Genomic DNA, 25,374 nt, shown 5'->3' on the forward strand with positions numbered 1-25,374 from the left:
GATGACCCCTTCTTTCCATTGGGTGTAAGCCTCCTTTTTAGCAAGAAGACATTCCCGGATGCTTTTGGTGAGCCATGGAGACTTGTGTGCTCTCCTGCTCCCTTTGATCCTCATTGGGATTACTTTCCTTTGGGCTTGGAGGATCGTCTCCTTAAGGAGCGACCACTCTCATCTGGAATTGTGTACAATTCTAGTGAAGAAAAGGAATTCAAACTGAACAATGTAAAGAGCAAATTTAAGAATGATCAGGGGAACAAATAGCCTGCAATATATGGGGAGTATGTTCTTGTCTAGCTGAACAGGACAGCAGAAAGTGATTGCTGTCTATTAGAAATATATAGGGCAACTAAACAGCAAGGAGAGAAGAGATATTTAAGCAAAGCAACAATGCTGGCAGAAGAACAAATGGCTATGACACTGGTTATTAATAAATTTAGGCTGCACAAGAGAAGAAAGTCGTCCCAGCCACCAAAGCAGTGAGTTTGTATGGCAGTCTTCCAACTGGAATAACAGAGGCAAAAAGCTTAACTGTTTATAAAATGGAACTTGATCAGTTTATGGAAGAGATGTCCTATAACAACACAGCTACCTGCAATAGCAGGAGAATTCAGTGGATTCAATGACCCAAGAAAAACGTATTAGGCTATTAAGGGAATAGTTTCCATCATTTTACTAGTTTTACTGACCATAACAGATAAAAGTACCTGGTCTTATAAAAAGAAATAAGCTAAGCAATGGTTAACATCTGGGTGTTAGGGGATGATACTTTGACATACTGACAAAGGACAGGCACTAATGTATTTAGAACATCACAAGGGGAATAGAACTAGATGCAATAGTAGGCAGATGTGTAATAGTAGGCAATAGTAATTTTTTCTGCTAGGAAAAAAAATAGGTTAACTGGCAAGGAGCCATATTAGGGAACTAGAATATTTTTCTAGGGGAACTGCTGAAAGTCCCATCCCATTGGATATTTAAAAATGAAATACTAAAGGACTTGAGAGGGCAATCCAACATTGGCAGGAAATTAATTAATGGGTTTGCGGGGTTTTTTTTTTTGTTTTTTTTTTGTTTTTTTATGAAAGCCTAAAATGAAAAGACTTTTCCCAACATACAACAATAATCAAAACTGTGCATCACAATTTTTAGTTGTTTAACTGAAACTAATTTCTATGATATTAACATTCAGGGTAAAAAAAAACCCGAAAAACAAATCAACAAGTTTATTCAAAGGAAAAACTTACCACTTCTCTTTCTTCATCGTTTTCTTCTGTAAGATAGGAAAAAAGATATACATAAGGCATTTTTAAAAGGAAATTATATTATTTATATACAGCTGTACTGTTCTCTGTTTGAGTTATCATTATTGTTTTTACACAGATTCACAAATCTGATCCACAAGTTTAAAGGCAGGTGATTTCTGAAGGAGATTGGAAGTCCAGGGGACTTGAAGGAGAAAAGTCTTCAGTTTAGAAACTAACTGTACACACTAAATGCGTATTAACCAGAAATTCTCTGAGGTCTAGTTCAGATACATTCCACTGTATTTTAGGCAACATGAATTTTCCTATAAATGATAATAACCTGTTCAGATCATACAAATCCTTAATATTTGTAGTCCTTAATTCCTTTTCAGACTACCTTTGGGGCAGCAAAGTCAGTGGGACAAATTTTGATCAAAGCTTATAGCTATTTGAAACGATAGCCGTATACAGACATTGCATTTCTATTGGGAGAAATGCTCTCTCCCAGAAGAAACCACAAGCCTATTCGGCATGCTTCCACTGGAAGAAATTCTCTCTGGTGAATGATCTTCCAGTGTCTATTTGGAAGCTCTCCCCTGTGAAAGATTCTCTCACAACAATGAGAGAGTTCTCTCCCCTCCCAATCTGGTCTGGGAAGGGAAGTGAGCAGCAGCCACTCCTCCCTGCCTCTTCCCCAAACCAGTTGGACCACAGGTGGGGGAGAGAGTCTCCTTGAGCCCAGTTTGCAGACCAGCTGATTTCAAATGTCTGCCCCTGCTGCCCAGCTTGGTGGGCTGGATCCAGCCCATGGGCCATAATTTGCCCACTCCTGGTCTAGACCGTTGGTCCCTGGTCTGGAGAGTGGGCTAGGGGCTCTGCCCCACTGCTCCAGTCCCTCTGGGACTGCTGCTGTACCTCTCTCAGACTGGGATCTCCCCAGTTTGGGGAAGAAGTGGAAGGCAAGCGAGAGGGAGCAGCTGCAGGCTAAAAGCCTGTACTGTTTCCCCTCCTAGAAACATTTTTAGCAGCAGAAATTTCCACTGCTAGAAATTAAATGCCTGTTTGAGGCCAATATAACAGAAAGCAAAATTTGGTACAATGTAAGATATGTTCCTGTTCTGACTGAGCTATACTACCATACTTATATTTTCTGTAGCTGGTGTCCTTTATCTGCAATAATGCAAACAAATATGCACAATTCCACCTTACTTTTGAAAATGGGTTCATCTTTCAGGATATGAAATACTGTTTTTCAGGATTTAGAAGCTCAAGTAACACTGATGCTTAACTAGCTGAAGTGAACCAAGTGCAGTACTCCAGACAAAATTCCACTACATTAAAGCACCTCTAACATAACAAATTAGATTTGTTACCACCTACCATTCTCTACCTTTGAGCCTCAGCACTTAGACCACTCTCACCTACAGAAATAGCTGAAGTTTAAATAGCAAAACTCCTTTGAGGCAATTTCATGGAGGCTGAAGCCCCTATTAAAGTAAGGTAGGTAAGCACCTGGCTAACTTTAAACATAACAGATAACTTGTGGAACCATGGCTCAACTGAACCAGAAATCCAGGACTAGTATAGTTTGTGCAAGGCATTATGGACAGGTCCAGCTCTTTCTTGTCTAGCTTTGAAATCTTGAGTTTCCATCAAGATCATCTATCAAAAGGAATTTCAGTTACCTGTATTTGTCTTATTAGGCTTCTTTTTACAAATGAGGATGAAGATGATGCCTACAGCCACAAGTAGGCAGATGCAGGGCAAAACAGTAACCACAACAACTATAGTGGTGGACCCTATGAAAGAAGGAGACAAAGGAATAAATGCTAGGCAGGCCATAAACAAAATATATTGAAGTAGTATAAGACTGTTGAGGGTGCAGATAAAAATGCAGCAAGACCAAAAAACAAGAAGTTCAACACTTTGTCATAGTGCTGCATTTAAACCTCTGACACAAGACCAGGATTTCAATATTAATGGAACATCTAGTTGTGGGTTTGTGCCATGTGTCATAATCCTACCCAAAAGCACTACTGATTTTTGTTCACAAACAGAACAAGAAACCAACATGACCCACAGGTAGATCTTGGGGGGAGGGGGGGAAGTCTAGTGGTGGGGTTGCACCCCATTTCTCCACAGAGAGCCCCGGGGTCAGCTGCTGGGCACATGCACAGTGAGTTTGCTGCTGCTGCCACCAAGTCCTCCTTTTCAGCACCATGGATCCACTACTGAGACCATCTGTATTTTTTTAAACCCTCCCCTGTTTGATTACTATTATAGAAATAATGGGGGGGATGGGAATCAATTTTCTAGTTTGTTCGCTTTGTCTAGTTAACAAACTGACAGTTCTCTTTTCACCAATTCCTCCATATATCCGCATTTTTCTAGTTTGGGCAAGAAACCATGTAACAGGGGAGAACCACACATAAAGAAGAAAGGAAGACATGGATTGTAAATCACTAAAATTTGGTAAGAAGCCTCATAAGCTGATACAGTATCTGATACTACTTAGACACCTTCTAAAAACTGATTAGATATTAAAATGGCCATGTCGTTTTACACTGAAACTAGCAGAAGCTATACAACTGAAGCTGAAAGTGTATAAAAATATCCAAAAACATTTTACTGGTTAAAAAGAAAGAGATGTGCTATGTACCTTTTCAGATCCATGGCATGATGCAGCCAACATTTAAGTTAATATTAAGACAGAAGGTAGTCTCTAAAAGTGCCACCTTGCCCTAAATGGTTCAGGGAGGCATGAGTTTTTGTAGACAACAACCCTCTTGGTCAGACACAGTGAACAGACAATTTATCCACAATTCATCCATTCACAGCATCTGACTAAGCAGGCTGTTGCCTACAACAGCTCATGCCTCTCATCACTAGTCTCTAAATGACACTTTGCCCTACTTTCTCCCTGACTTCATACTAATGCGATTAACCACCCCTATGTTTAAAGTCAATAGTTATTAGAATTGATGGATACCATTTTATTATTAGCAGGTATGTATTATTTTTATTATATAAAATGCATATATATTTTAAACAATACCGGTATTACAACTTGGAAGGGCTTACCAACTATGCAGCACTTTCCACCAAAATAATTCTAACTTGCAGAACCTCCCTCTGTGCAGCTCATTGGATAACTGATTTTTAATATACCCTGCACTACATGGGTGGAGCTTTGTCCCCATCTAGTGGTTCCCAGAATGAAGAGCTGTAGTAATTCACATGCGCTTAACAGTAGGATTTAAAATCCTTGTCTAAAAATTGGTTCTGTGACTTTCAGTAACTTAGAAGCAAACAGCCTCTTTTAGCATGGTTTATACAATACCTTCAGAAAGTGAACCACACACTGTGTCCATTGTAGCATTGCACTTTTGCACAATTTCCTTTCCTTCTGGGCATCTGTAATTAAAAAAAAAAAAAACCCAAGCAGTTTACAAGAATATTTTACAAACTTAAATCAGCATGTACATATTTCGGACAGAAAATCTGTCCTCACCACCCACCAAAGAGTACTTGAAACAGATCAAGGGAAAAAAGGGTACTACAAGATTACATAAAAAGGACAGCAGGATCACATGGTCAGCAAAATAGTACTTTTCACTGAAATAAATGAGTCAACATTAATCAAATAAATGCAGAGTTAGTTTCTTTAAGCTTCTGGCTTTATGGTGCAGAACTCTGTGTAGTACTACTGACATGAACAGTCTTGACTGGAGGAACATGAAAACCTATTCAAAATATGACAGTATTAGGAGTGATAACGTAGCTGTGACGATCCAGGAAACACGAGAGAAACAAAAGGCTGCTTATAGATGTAAAAACAAACAAAAACAATGCTTCACTTTAAACTCTGTGCACTCCTGTGCTGAGCCCAGCACATGCCCAGAAAAGGCACTGCATTAGTTTGACCTGGCTTGCCCAACATCGGTATAGATTGGGTGCTTCATTAGGGCTTTTTTTGGCACTTATCTAATAGCTGATTGAATCCGCTACTGAAAGTGCCAAAAAGCCCCACTGAAGTGCCTGATCTATAGATGCTGCAGAGCTGGTTTGAACTAGTGCACTACCTCTCCCAGTAAAGCATAGTTTTGGTGGGGGCGGGGGCAGTTTTCATATCTGTCAACAACCATAGATATTTTTTGCAGGGGTATCTTTTATTGGACCAACTGCTTGGTCAGGAAAGACTGTAGACAAGCTTTTGGGCACCCAGCATTCTTTTTCAGGTCTAAGAAAGAACCAACCGCTTGAGTTGATTGTTGCATACCATCCCACACTGGAATTGGCAAGGATTACCAAGGAATATAGTCCAGACTGTACTCGAAAGGTTCAGATCTTCAGAGGAATATTCCCAACCACCAGCCTCCTTCCCCAGCTTTCAAACAACTCCTAATGTCAGCCAGCTTATTGTCAAAAACAAACTTCCCAATGACCAACATATACCTAGCGGGACACAACCCTGTCTTAACAAGAAATGCAAAAACTTGTCTACTCGTTCCAACTGCTAACACAATAACCCCCCCCCACAGTACCACCAGAACCCATGGATCCCACGCATGTCTATGCTAGAATATACTATATTTCACCCAGTGCACCAAAAATGCTCTCTTGGAAAATACTTAGGTGAAGCTAGACAGAAAACCCACTTTAAATACACAAGCTGCAAAGGGATTAATCACATGTTTAAACATGCATGCAAGTATTTGAGGGATCTGGATCCTAGCTTTTATTGATCAAATAGGAAAGAGTTGTTTAAATCAGTTACTGTACGTACTTTGTCTTGCATTTGTAGCACATTTCACAGTGTTGAGTAGGACAGAAATACCCTGGCTTGCACTGACATTCGGTATCACTTGTCAAAGTGCAGGTCCTTACAGTTTCTTCGTCTGAAAAATTAAGATATTTAAATTAAAAATATAACAAAGCTGAAGTTGGGGTTCTTTCTAATGTCAATCACATCCAGGCGATATAAAAACACCCCACCAGTGTTCTTTACTCTACAAAAATAAAGAAGCGACTAGGGCAAGTTATTTTGCAAGCAGTGACAGAAAACAGCTTGCCTAGAGATATTGTGGAATCTCCTTTGGAGGTTTTCAAGACCAGGCTGGATAGACATCTGTCTGGGATGGTATAGGAAGAGCAAAACCTGCATTTGAGCAGGGGTCTCGACAAGATGACCCTCAAGATCCTTCCAACCCCAATTCTAAAAACATCAAGGCTTTCACTTAAAAATAATCTGAATTTAGAACTGTACCTTCTTTACACTGTTTGCACTGCAGACATTCTTCTAGGTCATTTTCATGAGCAGTGTATTCCTTTCCTTTTGTGCAAGAGGAACAAAACCTCTCTTCATGTTGAACTCCGCAGTGCTTCAAAACGTGAGTGCCTGTAAAAAGGAGAAGCAAAGGCGATGCTATAATTTTAAAATCCAGTTACCTGTCCCCTGATACTACTTGGAAACAAGTATACAGCAGCCTGAATTGCTCCAGCATCATTTCATTCAGTCACACCTTTCAAAGGAGGTGAGCAACATAATTTATGTGTATGCAGTAAAACTTCACATTGGTGTCCATATTGCTTTAGAAAGTAAGCAATAAATAACAGTCTATTTGTACTGCAGGGGGTTCTCTTGCTTTATAAATAGAGCTAGTTAGAATAGAGGAAAATGTTTTCAAGAACATCACCAATATTTTCATTCTTGTTGGCAACAGTATATTTACCCCTGATCTGCTCTATTTGCAAAAGAGCTTAAAATTTTTTGTAGAAAATTGTTTCAATCCTACAAGTTCTACTTAGATACCTGTTCACCTCCTTATTTGCCAACCCATAGTTCAGCACAACTAAAAGTTTCTGTTCGGGAAAGGTGAGACACAGATGAGCAGAGAGATTTGAGGCAGAAGCTCTTAATAATTAATGCCATGTGCCTCTCCAAAACCAGTGCCATTAACTCTTCACTTCAAGGTGAATTCATCCCTGTTCAGACAGTATGCACACTGCTCGGACATTATTCCAGTCATACAATGCATAACACCTGGGCAGACTGCTGCGCTTGTGAACATTACTCAACCAGACTGCTATGCCTATGGGTTATCTTTAATAGGATCAGTGGCCAAGTCCTCAAAATGTGACCCAGGATACAATAAAATAATTTACAGGCTTTGTGCAGGCCTTGTGCACATGAGTGACTTCCGTGTTTGAGTACTCACAAGATTTAGAAAATGAACTTTAAAAATCTAGAGGATAAGCCTCTGAAGGTGATAACCAGTCAGAGATAGCGATAACCTTGGCACAAAATTAAGTAAAAAATGCTGCTAAGGAAGAGAGGGGAAGGTAGAGGGGGAATAATAATTTCACACACACTCCAAGATGACAATGGATTTGCAAAATAAACATGGATATAAAATTTCCTTATTTATTTTTTTTATTCAGGCAACTCCAGAAACAAACTCCAGCACAGAAGAATACATAAGATTTGCATGAGGTTGAAGTTGTTACATCTTTACAAAGGAAACAACATACAACAATTCTTATAAGTTATCACAGATAGAAAATTTCTATAGTGCCTTGATATTTCTGTGCTTGTACTCAGTAAGCCATCATAAAGTACAGCTGGAGGAATAAAATGAGCATTCAAAATTTTGGGAGTATTCTGGTTCCAAGAGCACAGTCTGTTCAACTTCGAACAGTTCCTGCAGTACTGACATATCTTCACCTCTGTATCATGCACACACGTTTCTTGACAAACTGCCGAGGCACACCCTATTGTGTGAAAGGCTGGCAGCCATTCTGCAGCAAGTTGCACAAGAGCCACTGAGTAAGAGGAAGCACAAAATGGCTCTTGACCTTCTGCAAAATATACACGGTTTTCTCTCTCTCTCTCTTTTTAATTTGTATGTGCAAACACTAGACCAGCACAGAAATTTTTGCTGGAAAATGATTTTCTAGCTAAGCTGAGTAATGATCTATGAACTTACCAGCAGGACAGTATTTACAGCAGCGATCTTGATGGAAGTATTCTCCTTTACCACAGATGTTGGACTCTCTTGAACTCACCAATGACTCAACCTACAGCAAGGGCACAAGCATATTTTTAATAAACAAGTTACTCAAGACACTGTACAAATCTTAGTGCAATACCTATGGCAGTTATGGTGTTTGTGAACATATTTCAAGGATGCACCATTAGAGGACCAAACTGTCTCCTGCTAAGCTTCCACCTTGCACAGGTGCTACAGTGTTCAGGAAGGATTCAATCCATGATGGAATAAAACAATCAAGGGAGACCAATGTCATAGAACAGATTAAAAAAAGAAAATAGTAGTTTACCAAAATACCCTGGGCTGCAACAGTCTTAAGATCAGTTTAGTTTTCAAGTTAGGTTTATAAAAGGACTTTGCTTTTCACAATTTTTTCTAACTTCAGAAGTTGGGACTTTCAAGTTCTGCCTCTCTCAGTTTTGCTGAAGGATTCTTAGCATTTAGAGCACGTTTATTACATGCTGCAGTACCTCAAATGGAAGAAACAGGATTCTGAGCCTTTAGTAAAGGCTTTTTTTTTTTTTATTTACTATAGTTAAATATGTTTTTGAACATTTTCATTTTGTGCTTTTTTCAGTCTAACCCAAACTACTTATTTCTCTTAATAGTTAAGCTTTCCTTGTCAGTTTGCAGAATGACACTCATTGCCCAAGTTTTATGTTTACCCATCTTCTAGCTTGGCAAGGGATTGAAATTCCAATGTTAAAAAACAAACTGAGAATATATATCCATTTCATATATGTTAAAAATAGAGAGAATACACAGGCTATAAATATATTATGTTTTTTATACATATATACACACACTCTCTCCATTTTTTAAAGAAATGAACCCTAAAAGCTTGCAGCCCAATGCTGTACATTATAAAGAAATAAAGAGAGACAAATGCCCATTTCCCTCCACTACAAATAACCTACAAACAACTTCTGCCTGGCTTTCTGCACTATACTTACTAGAAAACATGGCTGTCTAGCAAAAGAGAATTAAAAGTTGAATAAATAAGAGCAGGCATTCTGCCTTTCTTCTGTAATCTTAAGTACCAGAGAAAGTGAATGTTTTTTCTCATAACCACACAAATATTAAAAGCCCCTTCAACAATCTGTATGAGGAAACACTGCTCATTTTACTGGCAGATAAACTGAAGCACAGAGCTTTTAGGCAATTTCCTTCTGACTCGGGATTTTGATCTTCAAGGAGGATGGCCTAGTGATGATGATTAGGGCTCTAAAACTAAAACTAGTGTGACCTGGGTCAATCTAACCTGAAACATGTTGGGTTTACTCCACGGGTAGGCAACCCTCAGCACATGCCAGTATGTGGCATACGAAGGCATTTTACTTGGCATGTGCACTTCAGGATGGATGGCGAGGGAGCTGAGGGGCCTTGTTGTGGCAGCACAGCCCCAACCCCTTCCCCGCCATCCGCCTCAAGGCTCGTGTGTGCCTGGTCGTGGTAACGAGCTGCACGGGGGCTCTGTAGACCCCAGTGCAGCTGCCTGCAGCCTCCCCACTGGTTGCTGTGAGCAGCCTGGGCCCCGTGGTAGGCACACGCATCTTTGGACAGATTGTGGGGAAGGGGCTGGGGCTATACTGCCACAAGAAAGATCAGGCCCTTCGCAGCTCCCCAACCATGCCCATGGCATGCCAACATCTTCCATGATGAAATTGCAGGTATTTTTGGCACTCTGCCCAAAAACACTGCCAACCTCAGGTTTTGTCTCTTGATGTTTCTGTTCCTTAAGTATTAGTTTACTTTTCTTATTACACAGCACCATGGAGTCTTAGTGATAGACAAGGGCCCCATCATGTTCCATGACATAAGAAAAAACAAATGCAACTCTTTCCCCCCCGCTCAAAAACAGAAGACAACAGATGGATAGCATGATGTTTTTGCAGGCATCACAGCAAAGGAGAACTTTCAGGAGAAGTCTGAAGGAGGCTCATATGATAGGTCTGTTACTGTGAACATGAAAGGCAGAGCAAAGTATCACGAAAGTGGTTTACTTGAATATTTAGCAAGTGGACAACAGAGCTTGGCACCATGCACTGCTCAGAAATGGAAGTCAGCATCTCTGTAGCTAACAAGGCCCTGAAAGCAAACACGAATAGTTTACAGTTTTGGAAAGAAGAGAGGGAGCCAATGGTGAGAAGCAAAAAACCAAAAAAAAACCAAACACGCAGTTATACACTCTACCTTGCTTCTACCTGACTTCAGCTTAACATGGCTAACACAAAGAAGTCAGAGTCAAAGATAACGCTTGGATTATGAATGAGAGTGGTAAACAGGATGTGGGATTGTCTACAGAGATGGAAAAGGAAGGTAATGGGATGGCCTTGTGGTGGAATGGGCCATGATTATGGGCTGGTTCAGATATGCACAGCTTGAGTAAAGAATTTAGGGAACCAGGCCCAGATTCTGTTTTATATGAAACACGATGGAATTGGGGCAGAAAGGAAAATATGTGAGAGTTATCAGCACACGGGACTCACTGGGACAAATGAGGGGGTTACAGGAAGAAGCAGATGAGAAACATCTCTGGTTGAGACAGGAAAGGGAGGAGGACAGAACTGAAGAAGGTTCCTGCGGTATTTTGTTAATTTTCTCCTGGAAGAGACTACTGAGATGTGCAGAAAAGCAGAGGCAAGAGGAGATGCCAGGTTTGAGAAAAGAGTCCAAGGTGGTCAAAAGGTGGCTGAGATGGTGGGCAGATTCAATTCAGCTGGGTGGCAGAACTGTGTAGCTACAATGGCAGGCTTTAAAGGACGAGAGGATGAATTGGTCGTGAAGGAAATCAATCTAGTCATAAGATTTCCATGCGTCACATTATTACACAAAGCACGGAAATCAGGTATTGGAAGTGAGCCAAAGGAGCCTGTGACGGGAAAGATGGCAGGAGAGTTAAGAGCCGAGAACACTGAAACACAGACGTAATCAACAGCCACAACAGAAGAGGAAAGGAGGGCAGGGAAGAATGGAGCAGAAATTGCAGGGAGGCTGAGTGATTTGGGATGGGAAGTTACTAACAGGTGAAGGTCAGAGGAGACGAAATAAGAGGAATGCTGTTATCTGCGTTTCCTTACATCTCATTGTGACTTTTGATGGCAAATCCATTATCAACTATGAGAGCTACTCAGCAGAACAGCAATAGGGCCTGTCAAAAGGCAACGGACCAGAGGCGAGAGAAGACCCTTAGAAACAGAATAGGCAAAACATTTAATCCCCCCTCCAGATGACACGCAGGGCAACTTCCGATTGCAACTGCACAGCAGCAGCAGCAACTGGTCGGTTCTGCATCCACAAGTCAGCAGCCAAGACAGCTGCCCAGGTCATCCTGTCCTCTTCCTCTGCCTAGCTACAGTTGCACATTTATCCATAACATTTAAAAAAAACCCTACTCTTCCATGAGGAAATCTGTATATATATATTGCATATATACTCTTATATACCAAAGTGAATCATAATCATACATTGTGATGGCAACACATGTAATTACGAGGGAGGTCAATCCACTTAAATCATGGGGACTGAAATCACAAGTGGAAAACCTCACTTAAAAGTACAAAAGGAGTTGACATAATGCCTAAATTCCCTAAATTCTTTACTCATTGGTTGATATAATTATTAAAATATGTAGACTTAGAGCCAAATGGAGCCTTTTTATTAGATTTGGCATTTTGGTTACTTAGGCAGGTCCGCTATAATTAAATTCACTTAAGCAATTATACAGCTTAATATTAAATTTTTATATTTTAGTATGTTAGAAAACTGTGAAGCCGCTGATTAAGGGTCCCCCAGAAAATTGAGCCCTTAATACAGTAACTGCACCACATTTATAATGCATGGCCACCAGAGACAGCCATAGCAGGGTGTGGGGCCCCCAAGGCAAATAAGCCTGTGCAGGGCCCCGACTCAGTGGCAGCAACAGGGGGGTGCCGTGGCAAGCTGCTGGATGTAAAGCCAGCCCGGCTCCGCAACACCCCCCAAAGCACAGGGCTCAGTGCAGTTGCCCTGATTTGTCCCCACTGCCAGAGAAGACCCTGATGGCCACAAAAGCCGTATGTTTCCCCCAATTTCCTCTTCATACAGAGAAAAGCAGTTAACTGTGTTAGTCTTAAGTTAGACACAGGGCAGGAACTTGGTCGGAACTGCATAAACATTCATAGCCATGCATCTGGCAAAGCAAGCTGCTGCCTATGGCTGTGTACATACGTTCAGCTGATCCAGGACAACTCTCCCAGGTATTTTTTTCCTGAAAGAATAAACCGATCTGTACAGAAGTTCAGACAGAGCAGCAAAGAGCCTGCAGCGTGGGGGCTGGGCAGCCAGGAGTCCCTAGAGCAGGGGTTGTCAACTGGGGGTACGTGGGCCCCCGGGAGTACTTGGAAAGGGGCTGGGGGTACACATGGGTGGGCAGGGATGGAGTGCCCCCAACCACCACTTCCCAGGAGCAGGGCTTGGGGGACACACATGCAGACAAGGGCAGCGGCTCCCCTCTGTGGGAGGGCCGCACAAGTGCAGCCCAGCCAGCGGGACACAGGGGGGCGCAGATGGGAACTCGCATGCAGCAGGGATGTTAGGGGCAGGCTCTGTGCCATGTACAGTCCTCCAGACTTCCCCTCCCCTGTGCTGTGTTTCAGCCCAGCTGCACCTGGGCAAGGAGCATGTTTGTACACTTCCAGCACTCAAGTGCTGAAATGAGATTCAGGCAGGGTGAAGCCAGGAGCAGAACACTCCCCCGAGGTGCTTCAGCACTTGGTTTTTTCAAACCAAAGTACTTGCGGGGGTGGGGAATGGGGGGCTGTGTTCTGCTTACACATGCTCTCCCTCCCACCCTGGGACCGGATGCACAGAGAGCACACTGAGATTGCAGAGGCTCTGTTTGCTGCCTGTACAGGAGCTGTATCTCCTGAGAAATATTCTCTGGAGAGCCACTTCACTTGGGTTGTTCCGGGGTGGATTTGATTTAAGTCAATGCTAGTTAAATCTCCGCTAAGAAATCCTGTCAATTTAATCCTTGTTCCATTCATCATCTTCAAAACAGCTTCCTCCAGAGAAGGAGCACTTCTCATGGTTTCATTCCAGCAACCAGGCCTTGCCTTTCTTTGTTGCACTGTTTGCATTTGACTCTGTACACAAACTTGCAGAGAGACAATAGGGCCGATGGGTACGCAATCTGGTCTGTTATCTCTCATCTCAATATACTGCTGTTAACAAAGATGTTATCTCTGGAGACAAATCTATGGTTTGAGCACTCAAATTAAGCATCCCAGAGATGCTTAAAGGGAACTTCTAGACCAAGCATCCAGTCCAAATGGGTAGAGTGTTTTTTTTTTTAGTTTTTAAAGAATTTATAGAGAAGCCTCTGGGAACCCCCCCTCTCCCCTCCCAAGATTGGGCCCCTAACAGTCTGTTAGACTGTTGTAACCTATTTATAAGACTTTTCTAAAAAGGTTACATGAATATACTGTTGCAAATCATAATTAAAAGTGCAGTATAACCTCAAATCCGGGGTGCTCAGGACTGAGCACCTGCTGACAATTTGGAAATGCTGGATTTTTGAAATCGGTGCAGTGGCTAGTTGCAAAGTGGGGGAGGGCAGGGGTAGTGGCAGCTGGTCCCAGAGCAGTGGCTGTACGCAGAGCCGTGGCACGGGGTGGTGAATGGCAGTGGTAGCCGCCACATGCAAGCTTCCTCCACCGCATCTGAGAAGGCAGGGAGAAATGGGAGCCGGTCCTGAAGTCGCAGACAGAAGTGCCGGATTTCTGAGGTTATGTTGTAACATTCCCTACTTCATTATGAGATTGTTGACCTTTAACACACCTTAAATTCTCTTTATATAGGTTTATTTTTTTAAAGCATCTTTTAAATTAAAAAAAAAAAAAAAAATCAAATAATACAATTAAATTCAAAAAAATCTGATTTAAATTTTAAAAAAAAATCCAATTTTTAAATTTTGTTAAAAGTTGATTTTCATCCACCTTGGGTTGTTCCCAAGTTTCTTCTCCCGGAGTAAAATTATGAACTTCTGTACCCTTGTGGTTTCTTCCGAAAGAGCAGGAAATGTCCCTGGAAAAAATGAATGACTGTCCAAACCATTAGGTATCCAGGTTGTAGCCATATTGATCTAGAGGAAAAGGCAATCAGGACTCGCAGTAGAGATATCTTTTATTAGACCAACCAGCTTTTTGCAAAAATTCTTTAACTGCAAGCTTTCGGGAACAAACACACTTCATCAGGCATTGGAGAAAAGAGTGTAAAAGTTCTCCTAGGCAGAAATGAAAGTTCATATTTTATAGGATTTCACAGAGGAGTCAATAGATGGAAAACTCCTCTGAGCAGTCAGTTCATAGCTGGTATGAAGGCTCTCACCTCCTGTGAGGGTCTGTGATGATTTTTGCAAACATCTTGTTGGTCTAATAAAAGATATCATCTCTACTATGAGTTCAATGTCCAAGGCATTGAAACTTTATACCAAGGATGTCAAAGTCATCAGACCCTGGGGGTCAGATAAGTGGCACTAAGCTAGCTGATCCTCAGGCCAGACAGGACCTGTGCTGGATTGAGCACACAGGGCCCATAGACAAGGGACTGGCTGGCCCTGGGGTGCAGCCAGCAGAATCTACCCGAAGGCTGGCCCCATGCTCTCCATGCAGCATACGAGGCCAGCCTGGCATGTACTACATGCACTGCATGGATCCGGTCTGTAGCCTACAGGGAACACTGCGGGCTAGATGATAAAGGACTAGATCCAGCCCACCATTTAGATCTTTGATATCCCGGCCTATGCCTTTCAGGAGTTCCTCTTTAAGGTACCACCTTGTCCTGCCATCTTCCACTACAGAAAAAACATTTACTCTGTTAAGTTTTTGATAGAAGCTCATAGAGTCTGCATATTTAAAACTATTAAGACTTACGATAAAGCCTAGGCTTCAAAAACTTTTGTATTAAATTCAGATTTCCTTTGAAACAGGAAAAAGAAATAAACTGAAAATGCAAGAGGAAGAAAGAAAAACTGAGGTTACAAAAATAGATCCTATTTTAATGGAAGAGTCCAATTTGAAAAATCATCACCACAATTATTGGTGTACTAATTAATGCATTAAACTCTGCTCCAGCCCAGCCAAGCCTAGCCTGCCAGTGAGGAAATAGGGGTGTATCCAGGGTCACCCTGGCTCACAGGAGGGAATCCAGGCATCCAGGGGGCCCAGCTCCACAGGTGAGAGGGAACCCAGGTGTCCAGGGGGCCCAGCCAGAAGACAATTACTGGAGAACATTATCAGCTTGAACGGCCAAACAAAGTCGACAGCTGATAATGTAAAATTTCCCTTTTATGATCTGATAGGCAACCAATATATCGGTCCAGCACCTTGCGGCAGGTGTGCCCCTTCAGGGTCTGTCCACTGGTGACCCCGCCCACCTGTTATAGGCCAACTGCCCAACTTCTCACTTGCCACTCCTTGTTGTTAATTGCTTAAATTAGAAAGTGTTAATTAAATGAGAGGCTGCCCATTTTACTGCCCCAATGCAAGGGGGTGCTATCTGCAGCTCCTTTCCTCCCCTACACCACAACCCAAGCCTTGCAGATGCTACTCACATAGTTTGGGCCTTACTCTATTCTGCCCCCCTTGTCCTCCGTGGGCTCTCCATGGCCCTGCTTTGCTGGGCACCTCACTGGGCATTCATTAATGCTGCCCCACCTCTCCAGGGCTGGGGTTTCCACAGAGCCATGGCTCCCCCATTGGGCTTCCTCCAACCCCCTGATAGCCTCACCCAAACCTCCAGTTCTAACCAGCAAACACAAAACACAAGCCCCTGGTCTATAACATAAAATCTAAGCTGTCCGACAAAACATCATTCAATCCCTACCAGGGAATTCTCCACCCCATAACACCAGTCAGGCTTCTCCCCTCTTTGCCCCAGCAAAGCACCTTCTCCCTTGGCTGCTAACACAGAACAGCCAGCCTGGCCCCAGACCTGCGGTTTAAATGTGAGCCAGGCCCTGCCCCTGACTGCTGGCAGGTGTGGGTCACCAGCTAACTTTGGTTGTCCTGGCACCCGGCAGCTGGGGCTTCTCACTCACTGCTAGGGCTCTTTCCTAGCAGTTTCCCCTTTCTAGAATGAGCAGGGTACCCAAGTGCTCTGCGACACACCTCTATAAAATATCATCTTGGAGGTGAGAAAGGAGGTAACTTTGTTTCTCCCTATCAGATGAAAAGCGAAAGCAACATTCACTAATCTTAAAATGCTGAAGACTGTAGCGATCAGAAACAACCAATTCAATTCAACACTTGTAAGTTACCTTGGTTCAATAAATCAGGTAGTTTTAAATATCAAAGAAGTTTTGATAAGAGGACAGTCAGTTGTGTATCCAGACTATTTAAGATGATCATATTTAATTAAGAAAATAACTAACGCTTTTTTCATGCATTGTAATTGAATTCCAATTTCCATCTCAGCCACCTTTTTTTTTTTTTTTTTTACCACCTTGGGATCTTTTCTAGTGTGACAAGTCAAGTACAAAGATAATAATCAACTACATTAAATAAACCCTTCACATTTTCTAACATAATACAAATGTAAAGATTAAGAAACTTGATAAACGTATGTGAAACTATGTAATAATTCACCACAATTAAACGCGTTACTCAGGTTAGCAAAAAACAAACCAAACCCAATTTTAATGCAAGACCTATATTTACTTGCCAGTCAAAATATCACAATTGTTATCTCTGACCAAGAGAATCATCATTCTTTTGGAAAAGAATTTAAAAAAAAAAATTAAAAATGCAAAACAGAATTCAATCCGGATGTCCTGCTCAGTGATGAACTCTCAACTAAAATCAGTTGTTAAACGTACACGTGCAGGGTTAGAAAACAGAATCAGACCCTTGGAATGAAAATTCAGGGCCAAAAAGAACAGTTATTATGTGACCAACTGTGTTTTAATGTTATCTTGTGTGTCTGTTTCCAACACCTCATCTAACCTCTCACTCCATGCAAAGACCTTCCTCTGTTACATGTATATTATAAAAGGGCAAAGCCATGTGAATTGCCAACTCCTGGCAGAAGCGACAGTATAACCTCGGAAGTCCAAAGCAGCAGAGGAATGTTAAATACAGAGTCAGTGACCCTACTTCAGAAAAAAATAAAATCAAAGCAAATTCATTCCTACTCTGTTCCAAGAGAGGGAAACTTAATAAAAGTTGTCCTTCCAGTCCGACAGTTTTGCTTTTCTGACGTAAACTCTGAAACCATGCCTCCTAGGTTACTTTAGTCACAGGCACAGAAAAAGTCATGGATGCCCTAACCCTGGAGGCCCAGGAACATACTGGAAATAAGGTGAGGCCTGCGACCAAAGGCAGCAAGAGCAGCCTGGTACACGGTCGAGCACGCAGGTCCAGGATAGCTGTGAAGGGCCCAGCTCCTTGGGAAAGGGTGCAGTGGGCTGGAGGAGGGGATGGATCCATGCTGGAGAAGGAAGCAGTGGGGGCTTAACAGGTGTGGCTGCTAAGAGGCTGGCATTAGAGGCAGGGGGAAAAGCCATGCCCTGGCTAGTCAGGAGAAGCTGGGAACCCTGAAGTTGCCTGTGGGTGGAAAATCCCAGGCAGGGGTGAGTCAGGGCTGCAGGGACCTGCCCTGTGGTACTCCAAGGAGGGGCAGCTAGTTGGGGAGGGGGAGGGAGCGGGGGTAGATTTCCAGGGGCAAAAGGATGGATTTGGGGACTCCCAAGTGTGGAAAGTGGATTCGGGGGGTGGGGAGGGAGCTATATTTCCATGGAGGGGTGAATTTCCAGGGGTGAAAAGTGGATTTCCAGGGGTGAAGGGTGGATTTCCAGCCTCTGTCTATCATGCCATGCAAGAAGGGGCTTTGCTGGTCTTTAAATGGAAAGAGTCCCCCCTCCCCCCGCAGCCCGGGAAAAGGGGGAGACGGCCTGGACCGAGACAGCGCCGCAGGCCTCTGCTGTCCCGGGACCGCATGGACCCAGCACCGCTCCCCCCGCCCCAAGCGGAGAAGCACGGAGACCCGGAAGGCACAAAACTTTTCTAGAGTTTGGCGGAGCCGCAACAAAGTGGCGGGGGCAGGGATGCGGCCGGGGGCGTCGCACTCCCTGCTGCCCTCCAGCGCCGCGACCCGCGGGGAAACACCCCCCGGCCAAGCAGAGGGAAGGGCAAGCTGCCACGCACTCACCTCTCGCAGGACCAGCAGCAGCCACAGCACACGCACAGCAGCAGGCATGGCAGCGCCGAGCACTCACTGCCCGGCCCCGGCTCTGCCCGGCTGCGAAGTGTGGCAGCCCGCCCCTTTCCCGCCCGCGGCCCGCCACGTGACCCTGCGTGTGCCGGCATCTCCGCCTCGCGCCATGGCCGCTCAGCGATCGGCACGCACCTTAAAAGGTGCCGGCGTTTTTGAGGCAGCCCGTACAACACCCGAGTCCGCCTCCGAGGCTTTCAACTGGCTTTGGGGCTTGCTGGCGGCACCTTCACGTGACTGATCGCCTGAGAGTCACCCAGAAGTCGTGGCAGAGGTGACAGCTTTTGTGAGATCGCAAGAATTTTTGTTTCGCAAATCGCTGGTTGGTCTAATAAAAGGTAGCACCTCTGCCTCGAGTTCTGATCCCCTGTGCCCCTAGACCAACAGGGCTCCAACCTGGACACCTGTCTGAAAAGGAAAGACCTAAAAAAAATACACGTCTAGATATAGATAGATATAGCTAGGTATATATCTAGATAAGTAGACTGGGGCAGACAAAATGCACCCTTTGGGCCCCTAAAAAAATTAGAAAATTAATATTAATCTGCTCCAGCTCCCTGTCTTGCAGCTCTGATGGCTTGCCAAAACTCAGTAAGTGGCCCTCTGCCCAAAATAATTGCCTGCCTCTGATATAGATACATATAGAGCTCTCTCTCTCTATATATGTATATAGGCAGTTATATATATACACCAGCTCAGAACACATACAAAACCTTAGACCCACCCCAAAAACCCACATCCATGCACTCGTGCACCCGTTACAATAATCGCACCTGCACTCCCGCACACCTGTCCACAACCCTTCCCTTGATACAATTACACTCAGGGCTCAGATCACCAGAGAGCCCAGTGGGGCTGAGCCCCACATATGAGATGGGAGCCCCCCTGTAAGATATAAAAATCATAACCTGGGTGGGACTCTGATTTCATTAGAGCATTGTGACCAACAGTCCATTTTTTATGCAGACCCCACCAGGAGTCAAACTGTAATTCAAAGCTTGATTACACTGTCTCTTGGTGCTAGCACTGGTTACCAGCTTTAAACCCTCAGTTTATTCACTGTTGCTGTCACTGCTGCTGTCTGAAAATAAAAAAATACTATGACTTTGACCCAGTTCTCACTCACTCACTAGCAAGTTATAGTGAGCAATATAAAGTAAAGAAGAAGACTTATTTAATATATATTTGCATATTTTTTCAGCAAATATGATAATTTTGAGCTTCCAATATGATAATTTCGTATTTAAGATCTGGCAATGCTGCCTGTGGGCCAACACTCCAGCTCCTTGCCTCCTACCCCCCCACACCTGCCCAGTGTTGCCAGGTGTCCAATAATTATCATATCTGTACAATAATTTCCACCTTTGTACAATGTACAATGGATAATACTAAAAGTGTTCAAAATGTATGATTTTTTTTATGCAGTTAATTGATGCAGCATATGCAAAACCCAAGTCACTCTGAGGAAGTCTTAACTGACTTTTGGGTTCTCTGTCAGCACTTTCTTATGACTGTTTGCCTGGAAATAAAGAAACACTCCAACTTTGATGACCCATTGGATTGGAATTTGACAGGGACTAAAGGGAGGGTAATATTTTAATTACATTTGTGGTGCTCGGGCCAGGTGCCAGATGACTGGAAGAAGGCCAATGTGGTCCCCATTTTCAAAAAAGGGAGGAGGGAAGGCCAGTCAACTATAGGCCCATTAGTTTTACTTCGATCCCAGGGAAGCTCTTTGAGAAAATTATCCAGGAGCACATCTGGGAAGGACGAGCACGAGGGATGATGCTCAGGGGCAACCAGCATGGCTTCATTAGGGGCAGGTCCTGTCAGACCAACCTAGTGGCCTTCTATGACCAGGTCACAAAATCATTGGACGCAGGTGTCATCGTGGATGGAGTCTTTCTGGACTTTAGGAAGGCCTTTGACAGTGTCTCCCACCCCATTCTCCTTAAAAAGCTAGGCGACCATGGCACTGATGCTTACACAGAGAGTGGTGGCGGACGGGTTATAGTTGACCTGGAGAGATGTAGGCAGTGGAGTCCCCCAGGGCTCGGTCCTCGGGCCCACGCTGTTCATTTTCTTTATTAGCAACTTGGACGGGGGGGTGAAAAGCACCCTGTTCAAATTCACTGACGACACCAGGATTTGGGGCAAGGTGGGCATGCTAGAAGAGAGGGACAGGATACAGCTGGACCTGGACAGGTTACAGGGGTGGGCAAATGAAAATAGGATGGGATTCAATACTGACAAGTGCAGAGCGCTGCACTTGGGCAGTAGGAACCAGCAGCATACCCTACAGGCTGGGGAATTCCCTTCTCAAAAGCATGGTGGCAGAAAGAGATCTGGGAGTCATTATCGATTCCAAAATGGACATGGGCCGCCAGTGTGAGGACGCAGTCAGTAAGGCTAACCGCACCTTGTCATGCATCCACAGATGCATCTCAAGCAGGTCCAAGGAGGTGATCCTCCCCCTCTATGCGGCACTGGTCAGGCTGCAACTGGAGTACTGCGTCCAGTTCTGGATGCAGCGCTTCAGGAGGGATGTGGACAACATGGAGAGGGTCCAGAGGAAGGTCACTCACATGATCGGGGGCAGCAGGGCAGGCCCTACAAGGAGAGGCTACGGGACCTGAACCTGCTCAGCCTCCACAAGAGAAGGCTGAGAGGGGACCTGGAGGCCATCTATAAATTTACCAGGGGGGACCAGCAGGGAATGGGAGAGACCCTGTTCCCCCGAGCACCTCCCAGATTAACAAGGAATAACAGCCACAAGTTGTTGGAGAGTAGGTTTAGATTAGACATCTGTAAGAACTACTTCACAGTCCGGGCGGCTAGGGTCTGGAACCAACTTCCAAGGGAAGTGGTGCTGGCTCCTACCCTGGGGGTCTTTAAGAGGAGGCTGGATAGTTACCTAGCCGGGGTCAGATGAGCCCAGTATTCTCTCCTGCCCAGGGCAGGGGGTCGGACTTGAAGATCTACTTAGTTCCCTTCCAACCCTACATCTATGAATCTATTCATATCTATGAATTTACCATTTATCTTTAACTGGAGAGTTACAGTGAGTGATCTAAGTAACTGCATAATGATCACATAACTACATCTCATTGTGTAATAATACTAAAAACTTTATTTTAAATGCTATATACTGTTTTTAACTCAATGGAAAATCAAAGGGGTTTTGTGCTTGCCGCACTTGTAAATTCCAGGCGTGTACCTAGTACAATAAGTTGCACAATATAAAGTGTAAAATATTTACAATGCACAGACCTGAGCCGCAAAACAAAGGGAACAGAATACTCATAGTAATAAATTCTGTTTAAGCAGTTGAAGAAAAAGTTAAACAAAACGTCATAGTGGGCAGTGTCAAGTCGAGTGGCCCGGGATGTGATGATAACAGTATAAGGCAACATGTTATTACTTAAAAAGGAAAAGTTATTTGCATACTTATTTGCATACCGGTGTCTAAGTGTACAGTAGTTTTTCAGAAAATATGATCATTTGAGCTTTCAATATGATCATTTCATATTAAAGACCTGGCAACGCTGCACCTACCCCTCCACCTGCTCACTCTTCCCCACTGAGCCCCTGAGAGTGAGAGACTGCCTTTCAAAAGTTGTAAAAAGAGTGGGCTCCTCAGGCCTGGTTTGGAAAGAGCATTAGCCTGCAGCCAGGACTAGCCCCTGGTTGTGGGCAGGCCCCTGGTTTCAAGGGTGATATCTTACCAAGGCTCACTGATGGTATGCCAGCCCTGTAGCCCCAAAAACTGGCACAGGCAGTAAGGGGGAGTTCCCACTTTTATACAGAAAATCATAGGGGTTTGTGTCAAAGGAAGGGAATAGGTCAAAGATGAAGAAACATCAGCACTGTGGTAACATACACTTAACCCTTAATTTCCACACACACACCCCTCTGGAGGTACCCCCAAATAAGCCTTTAGTCCTTAGAGCACTTAAACAGCAGCCTGCAGCTCCCCATCACATGGCTGTATCAGGGTCAGGCTGTCCCTAACCCCTCTCTGTGCAGCCAGATCAGGCCCACTGGTTGGATCCAGTCCACAGATGTGCTGGGCACTGCCCTTCTGACCAACAGCACAAAATGGTTGAGCACCAGTGGTTAGGGCTGTACAACCCTAGTGTAGTCAGGACAAGTCATAGTTTTAGCTCAGATACTCTGCTGGCAAGCATACAACTATTTTCCTCAGGTTAGATATGGTCAGGGGGATTAAGTGTCTTGACCAAGGTCACAGGAGAAGAAATGTTCAGTAGCAGAGCATACAATAGCAGCCCCTTGTTCTGACTTGAGAGGGAGAGAAAGAGTACAAGGAACTAGTGACACCGTATAAGTCAGATGCATAGGCAGTGGTCAGCACTTCTCATTTCTGTCAAGATTCTTGTAGACCAGTGATTCCCAAAGGGTGGCCCCTGGCACACTAGTGTTGCAAGAGCAATGGAAATGTGCCAAGAGATTCACCTATGTCCAGGGGTAAATGCTGTCCTCCCCCATCCCACACCCTACACCTGCCCCAGGTACTCCAGTGGCACTTGCAGCTCTGGCATCTGCTGCCACTGCTCCTGTCCTTCCCTACCCCTATGCTCTCAGCAGCCTGCTTAGCCATGGGCAGGCAGATGCACGGATGGAGCTGCTTTTGGCAGCCCTGCTCAACTCCTCCAACCCTCCCACAGTCGGCAAGAGGGGTTGTGGAGGCGATTGCTGGTTGAGCACCAGTGGCTAGGGCTGTACAACCCTAGTGTAGTCAGGACAAGTCATAGTTTTAGCTCAAATACTCTGCTGGCAAGAATACAACTATTTTCCTCAGGTTAGATATGGTCAGGGGGATTAAGTGGCTTGACCAAGGTCACAGGTGATCGCAGATGCTGTATAAGCAGTCTCAGCAGCTGCGGCTACTGTTGCCCCCTGAGGTACAGAGCAGGCATTGGGAGGAGACAGTGAAAAGAGCAGGACACACCAGAGTGAAAGGTGGCATCAGCAACCCTGAAGGGGCCCGAGCTAGATCACTGAATCTTAACATTTTTAGCCTCAATGCCTCCCTCCATGTCTTTTTTTGAAGTCAGATCTATCTCATCATTTTTAACTGGGGTGCAATGAAATTCAGAAAGGTTATGGAGGGGAGCCTTGGGGCTAAAAAATTGAGAATCACTGGTATAGACACCAACCCCTTGCTTAAAGAGTGTCATTTTAGTTTTTAGTCAACCAAAGACTGCGGTAGTCAACCAAAGACTGCAGCCCTGGTGTCATCAGGAAGGCTTTGGCTTCCATGACCCCAGCCCAGTCTTTGGTGAGAGAGGCAGCAAGCTGCTGGGAAGAGATGGCCTTCACCTCTCCCTCCTGGGGAGGAGGCTCTTCTCAGCCAGACAGGCTGACCTGCTCCACGGGGCTTTAAACTAAGCTTGTTGGTGGATGGGGGGACTACTGCCACTGCTGGCTCACTGAGCAACCCTTGCAAAGCCAGCAGGCCAAGGCACTTAAGGGAGCCCACCCCTGCCCCAACCCTGGTACAATATGTGGGCAAGGCAAGAGCCTCCAATGGGACACTTGCCTGCCTCTACACAAATGCCAGGAGCTGGGGGAATAAGCAGGAGGAGCTCATCTTCCTGCTCAATGCAAATAATTATGATGTCATAGGGATAATGGAGACCTGGTGGGACTCCACCCATGACTGGACCATGGGTATAGATGGCTATACCCTGTACAGGAGGGATTGTGTAGATAAAAGAAGCAGGGGTGTAGCTGTCTATGTTAAGGAAAGCTACGCGTCCCTGCAAGCTGATATTGGTGACAAGGGTGGACAACTAGAGACCCTCTGGGTTAAAATTTGTGGGGAACATGGCACAGGGGATACAATGGTGGAAGTACACTACAGACCTGCACCCAAAGTCCTGAGTTTGACCAGGAGTTTGCCTGGGAACTGGCTGAGGCTGCATGCTCCAGGACCATGGTTATCATAGGTGACTTCAGTTACCCGGACATCTCGTGGGAAGATCACTCAGCAAAATCCAAGCAGTTGCAAAGCTTCCTCTCATGTGTGGATGACCTCTACCTGACTCAAGAAGTCTATGGGCCAACAAGAGGCAAAGCTCTGCTCAACCTGGTATTGGCTATGGGGGATGACCTAATCAGAGACCTAGTGATCGATGGGAAGCTAGGTGACAGTGACCACAAGCTGATCACCTTCACCATCCGCTGTAAAGCTGGCAAGTCAGTCAGCAACACCGAAGTCCTTGGCTTCAGAAAAGCCAACTTTGACAAGCTCAGGAGGCTCGTCAGTGAGGCCCTAAGGGACCATGACCTCAGGGAGAGGGGAGTTCAAGAAGAGTGGTTGCTCCTCAAGGGACCGATCCTCAATGCATAAGCTAATTCAATTCCATCTCAGAGGAAGGGCAGCAAGAGAGCACAGCAGCCCCCTCCCCCCGGCTCTCCAGGGACCTAGCAGACCTCCTAAGGCTAAAAAGAAAAGCCTACAAAGGATGGAGAACAGGATTCACCTCCAAGGAGGATTATTCTGCACTGGTCCGGTCCTGTAGGGAGCAAACCAGGAAAGCAACTGAACTCCAACTAGCTTTGAGCATCAAGGACAATAAAAAGTCCTTTTTCAGATAAGTGCAGAGCCAGAGAAAAAGCAAGGGCAACATTGGACCCCTGCTGAACCAGATGGGGCAACTGACAACTGATGCCCAGGAAAAAGCCAACCTATTAAATGGCTGCTTTGCGTCAGTCTTTCATCAGTCCCATGGGACTCCCATGCCTGCTACGGGACAGGGAGGTCCAGGTGAGGGAGATCCCCTGCCCCCGGATAAAAGCTGACCTTG

At 44.6% G+C, this 25,374-nt stretch overlaps 1 protein-coding gene across 1 annotated transcript in view; it reads right to left on the minus strand.

Moving 5' to 3' along the window:
• Positions 1-18,529, minus strand: part of LOC109320749 (tumor necrosis factor receptor superfamily member 1A-like) — a 25,370-nt gene extending 6,841 nt beyond the window's left edge. The window contains exons 1-7 of the mRNA XM_019551008.1: positions 18,482-18,529; positions 8,231-8,321; positions 6,511-6,642; positions 6,031-6,142; positions 4,585-4,658; positions 2,930-3,043; positions 1,245-1,270 (exon numbers count right to left, since the gene is read on the minus strand). Of these exons, the coding sequence (XP_019406553.1) occupies positions 1,245-1,270; positions 2,930-3,043; positions 4,585-4,658; positions 6,031-6,142; positions 6,511-6,642; positions 8,231-8,321; positions 18,482-18,529 (597 nt within the window). The remainder of the gene's footprint in view (positions 1-1,244; positions 1,271-2,929; positions 3,044-4,584; positions 4,659-6,030; positions 6,143-6,510; positions 6,643-8,230; positions 8,322-18,481) is intronic.
• Positions 18,530-25,374: the final 6,845 nt, after the last annotated feature.

Source organism: Crocodylus porosus, unplaced genomic scaffold (assembly GCF_001723895.1).
Source record: "Crocodylus porosus isolate Cpor-Errol unplaced genomic scaffold, CroPor_comp1, whole genome shotgun sequence".
NCBI lineage: Eukaryota > Metazoa > Chordata > Crocodylia > Crocodylidae > Crocodylus > Crocodylus porosus.